This window comes from Monopterus albus, unplaced genomic scaffold (genome assembly GCF_001952655.1).
Source record: "Monopterus albus unplaced genomic scaffold, M_albus_1.0 scaffold19.1, whole genome shotgun sequence".
Lineage (NCBI taxonomy): Eukaryota > Metazoa > Chordata > Actinopteri > Synbranchiformes > Synbranchidae > Monopterus > Monopterus albus.
Window position 1 is genome coordinate 3,390,637 of NW_018127899.1, and position 5,394 is coordinate 3,396,030.

Consider the following 5,394-nt stretch of genomic DNA (forward strand, 5'->3'; position numbering starts at 1 on the left):
CAATGATTAGCATCATGAGGTCTCCTGTGCTTCCACTGGTGCAAAAGAGAAACAGAAAATCTAGGCATGAATCAGCCGCAGCAGTGCTCCCACTGTTTATATGTGGCTAAACTAAAAAGAATCACAGCACATGAAACAGCCAGTCACACCAAGATGTTTTAAGCCTGAATTGACCTCTTTTTGCCTAAACACACATTTTAAAAGGTCCTTGAAGGCTTGTGTGAGCTGTTTAAAAGCAGTAAAACTGATTGTAATGATTGTTTTAAATGCTTTTGGGATTTCTGCCCTTTCCTTGATTCTAAATATAAGAACTTTTTAATGGCTTTCGAGGTATAGTTTGATACAATTCCCACTGGGGTGTAGACCTGACTTTTACCAAAAATATAGCTTCTTTATAATCTGTCAATACAAGCATGTTATGTTCCTCTTTCATGAAATATATTCCTGTACTCAGCCCCCGTCTTTGAAGGGCCGTGTGAACCGTGTAGCATGTCCATGCTACATTCCTCTGGTGCGTCTATAGAACTTGACTCTGACCTTAACCGAACGTTCAGAGGTATTTTTCTATATTTCTATATTTTTCTTACTCATAATTTTTATTTTTCTATCATGTGTCCTTACTAACAGCAGGGTTTTACACTGAGTGGACTTCAAAAACAAGGAGTCTTCCATGACAGTCAAGGTCTTGTTTACTGGAGTCAGTTCTCTGATCTTTTTTCTTTGCTTTTCTCAAGTCCACAAACTTCTAAGGATTTTCAAGGAACCATGTATAACGCTGCTTCCAGGAGATTATAGTGTATGTTCATACTCTGCCATTACCATGCTTTATTTATGACTTTGAGTTTACACGCGTTACAGTTTGGACCTGCAGCAGCTGTCGGGGAGCTGCTGAGGGGGGGTCCAGGCGGGCCCATCGATATGTCTGCCCTGTCATTTAGCAGCCACGAGACATCATCCTGCAACACGGGCAGGTTCGAGGTTTCAAAAAAGTGGGTATTTTATTTTTTAGAATCCTGAGGTGAATCTGCATCGGGTCCAGAGCGGAGCTGCTGTGCGCTGATGATTACAGGACACCACAGCAGCTGACTTCTCCTTATAATTTCTGAATCTATTTCTGGGGATGCCGATGGATCCAAAAAAGTGAAAGTATGTTCCAGATGTGGGAGCAGCTGCCCTCCTCCTCCTCTCTGCCAGAGAGGGAGGGTGGAGGTGTGACTGAGTGAGTGGAGGAGAAATTTGGCAAGTGCCCTCGAAAAGCAACAGAAGAGGAGGTGGTTTTAGAGCAGTAGTGGAGGAGCTGCAGACACAGAGCAGAGGCTTCATCGGGAGGATGAGGATGGAGGCTGCATCCAGGATGATGCTCGGTGGGGTCATTGTGTTGACGCTGTGCCTTCGTCACGTTGCGTTTTCTTCTGCTCAGGTGAGCGCAGCTTAGAAATCAGGTCTCGGAGTTTTACTGCTGAGAGAGGAAATTAACTCCAAGGTCATTATGAACTTGTTTTACTGAGTCCTAAAAGCAGTATACTGTACTTACAGTACACAGTACTGTGGCAAAGTAATACCACGGTTAGAAAGATCAGCAAACTGAAGTCGCCACAAGATGATTCAAAGCAAAAGAAAAGCAAAAAATGTTCCAAATATCCTTCCCGTGACACAATGTGAGAAGGACAAATATCCCAGGTGACTGAAGCGACGCCTGCGACCCTTGCTGAGCCACCGCCTGTATGGTCGGCTTGGTTTTAAAGAGGTCAAATGTTGGGTCAGTGTGAAGCCAGCAGACTTAAAAATGTCATTTAAGCTATTTTATTAGAGCAAACCAACCATTACTTATTCTTGTTTTTATTTATTAAATATGGAGTTGAATATTTAGTAATAACATCATAATAGATTTTGTTTATTCTAACTGATGAACACTCAGGTTGTGACCTTTTACATAGTAATTTTATTCATAATATTACTGTTGCATTTTTTTTTATTTACTCTGATCTCGCTGTGATTTGTGTTTATATTGTCTCCAACTCGTTATTGCTTGTCCCATCACATTTTATAATTCTGAGGTTTTCCTGCTTTAAATTAGGGGTTCAGTTAAATAAATATTCAAAATGGAGTTAGAGAATATTAGAGAACAGAGTCGCTTTTTTTTATGTTGTCATGCTGTTTGCTGCTGCCTCGCTCTGGTTTTTATGTTTGTAACATCAGCGTGTGTGAAAGTCTCGCTCTGTCCTCGGAGCATCCCGGACACTGGAGATGTGCCAGATGTGCTGCATCAGTGTTAAACTCCTGTTAGAACTGGGAGCGAACAGGCTTCACTAACCGGTGTCACTGATCAGACACAGGAGCATGAAGAGAGACTGTCCGTTTCTCTGGGGAATTATCTGCACAACAATGTGACAAACTATAACTAATAATCATCGCCCAACTCTGCAGTCCCCGTCAGCACCACAGAGTTTTTATCAGCAGCTCATTATTTTACTACTCTGTCTTGCACATTTATCTCAACACAACATGTAAACCAGATTCTTGGTGGAAGGTGATTTTGTTCCCTCTTAGTGCAGCTAGCAGTTCCCCCTCCCTTTGGACTCTGATCTTTCACCAGATGTTCATGTAAGTTTGTCAACTAACCTCTTCTCACCCCGTCCATAGGAGTGTCCATCCACTGTCGACCTGCTCAACTCGTTGCGACAGGTTGAGAAGATGTTGGCCGTCCATGAAGCATCGTACCAGGAGGGTCTGCGCTCCCTCAGGAAGAAGATTAGCGCCCTGCCTAACAGCACCATGACCTCCAAGAACGGTGAGCACCTGCACCCAACAGGAGGAGCTGTACAATCTCCACCTCAGTAGTGAGACAGGAGAGTTTTTATGTCTATTAGTCCAACATAGTGGCAGATTGTATTGGTGACCAGATGGAAGCAGACTAAACTCTTTAGACAAAGGGTGGCCAGAGTCAGCCACGATTAACTGGGTATGAACCTTATACAAGTCCGAGAAGGTGTTCAAGGTTATTCCTCTAATTTCACTTCACACTTTTAGGTAAGGCAAGAACTGATGCAGAAGCCAAACCAGCTCTAACAACTCTGAGTGAGTGACCTGTGTCAGCAAATCAAAGAAAAGGTAAGAACTGATGCAGAAGCCAAACCAGCTTCAGTGGCCAGGTGTGTTTAACACGCAAGGAATTGGCTCTTCATGTGCATGTGCAATGCTCTTTCATAAGGAAACAAGATGAGACTGGGAGAACAAGAAAGAGAACACGCAAACAAGAAAAAGGAATGTGACTCAATAAAACATTTGCATAAGAACAGTATCAATAAGCAAACATACTTATGAAAAATGTGCCATCTTAAACTTGACTTGTGCTGCATTTAGTCACCAGTAAGTGACCTGCCTGACAGGGGCGGAGCTAGAAAGTTTGAAGGGTGGCACATTTGAAATACATGTGAAAAGTAAATTAAACCCCTAGTTTGACAAAATAATAAACAAGGCATTATTAAGAAGGTGGTGTTGTACAGTTCTATGAAGAAGAAAGTTTGTCACTGAGTACAGGTCACTTTCTTGTTCGATCAGGTGCTACTCTGTTGGCTGCACATCAAAAGGTCAGTGAAAAACGAGGTCAAAGTTCAGGCCGACTCAACCTTGAGCATGTTGGCAAACATGGCCTGCAGTAGCTGAGGTAGTGCCGCTGTGAGGCTCACAACGCTTCCTCTCACCCAACCTTTACAGTGTGGATTTTATTTTTTTTTGATTTGTTTGTATAAAATAAATCTCAGCAGGTTGACTAACATCTGCTTTTTGTCAGTGTCCTGCCCCAAACCAGAGCCTCCTACCCACGGCCGCAGACTGGGCAGGGTGTTTGGTGTCGGACACGAGGTGCACTTCCTGTGCAAGCCCGGCTACGAGCTGATTGGTCCACGCACTCAAGTGTGTCTGGAGTCCCTGAAGTGGAGCGGCAAGCAGCCGATCTGCAGACGTAAGTCAGACGTCGGAACAGCTGACACTGCAGTTTGTTTGTCTGTCTCTACAGTTGTGATTCCCGTTTTCCTGTTCAGGCTTCAACGGCACTGCCACCTCCCTGGCCTCCTTCTCTCCTGCTGTTCCCTACTCTTCCTCATCCTCCTCATCAGTGTCTTCACAGTCTACTCCCTCCCCTCCATCATCCACGTCTTCCTCCCCGTCCTCCCCTGTCCAACCGTCTCGCTGTACTCACTTGCTGGGCTCCACCCGCTGCACCTGTGACATTGGTTTCACCATATCAGGCCGTGACAACAACGTCTGCACCGGTGATGAGTGTTTTCATACAAATAAGAGTTTTGTGTATCTTCTGCTGCTACCACTGACTGTCCTGTCTGCATTCCAGATATCGATGAGTGTCATGTGTTTCCTCTCAGCCAGCCCGGGCGTCTCTGCGTCCATCAGTGTGTCAACACTCCAGGCAGCTTCCACTGCTTCTGTCCTGCCGGGTATGACCTTGCCAGAGATGGCCACGGCTGCACAGGTCAGAGTTCAGAGGTCATCCTACCAGTTAATGGGATTGTTTAGGGATGTGCAGACTCGCTGTGGTGGTGACTCTCTCCTTCTGTGCTCAGACATTGACGAGTGTGAAAACCAGATGCACAACTGCACAGCAGACCAGGTGTGTGTGAACACCTTCGGAGGTTTCCAGTGTGCAACGGTGGAGTGTCCTCACACAAAAAATGCCACGTACATCAAGACATCACCAATGTAAGGTCCATGGTAAATCCCACTTCCACTAACTGCATCTATGTTTCCCTCACTTGCACCTTTTCCTTGCATCTTAGTACCTCCCACATAAGGTGCAGGACTGTGAACTGAGGAAAGACATTTTAACTGACATGAGATGTCCTTTCCTCAGATACTTGATCTGAAGCGTCCAGTCACCAAATGATTTCGGATAGAGGGGTGTCAAACCATAAAATACTTCTCTGAAGGATGGTCTCATGTGTCCATGCTCATGGTTCCTCCTTAGAGCAGGAACAGGAGCTTTGAGACGGGGATCGGGTAACAATCAAATAAGGGAATTGGGATTTACACCAGGTTTACTTCTTTATTGTGCGGCCCACAGCACATGCTCGATAGTGTTTCTGCACTGGCCACCCCCACACACTCTCGCTTGGCCTATAGACTTCACACTGGGAAAACAAAACTCACTTTTCTAGACTCTGGGAGAGTTTTCAAATATGAAACCTACATGGACTAAAATTTCCTAATAGAAAGAATGGTAATAAACCTGGCAGGTGTCCTATCAACAGTTTTTATTCTTTTATGATGGCAGACTGCTCCATGTTAAAAATGCTTTTTGGGATGGAGGGATGTTGTTGTTGCAGCACTGTATGTGGCCACAAGGGAGTCGCCGTATCGCGCTCTTTCAGGACATCGGCG

At 44.9% G+C, this 5,394-nt stretch overlaps 1 protein-coding gene across 1 annotated transcript in view; it reads left to right on the forward strand.

Moving 5' to 3' along the window:
• The first annotated feature begins 1,330 nt into the window (after window positions 1–1,330).
• Window positions 1,331–5,394, forward strand: part of LOC109956361 (fibulin-7-like) — a 5,911-nt gene continuing 1,847 nt past the window's right edge. Inside the window, exons 1-6 of the mRNA XM_020593382.1 lie at window positions 1,331–1,420; window positions 2,644–2,791; window positions 3,794–3,964; window positions 4,044–4,274; window positions 4,352–4,489; window positions 4,581–4,716. Coding sequence (XP_020449038.1) covers window positions 1,331–1,420; window positions 2,644–2,791; window positions 3,794–3,964; window positions 4,044–4,274; window positions 4,352–4,489; window positions 4,581–4,716 — 914 coding nt within the window. The remainder of the gene's footprint in view (window positions 1,421–2,643; window positions 2,792–3,793; window positions 3,965–4,043; window positions 4,275–4,351; window positions 4,490–4,580; window positions 4,717–5,394) is intronic.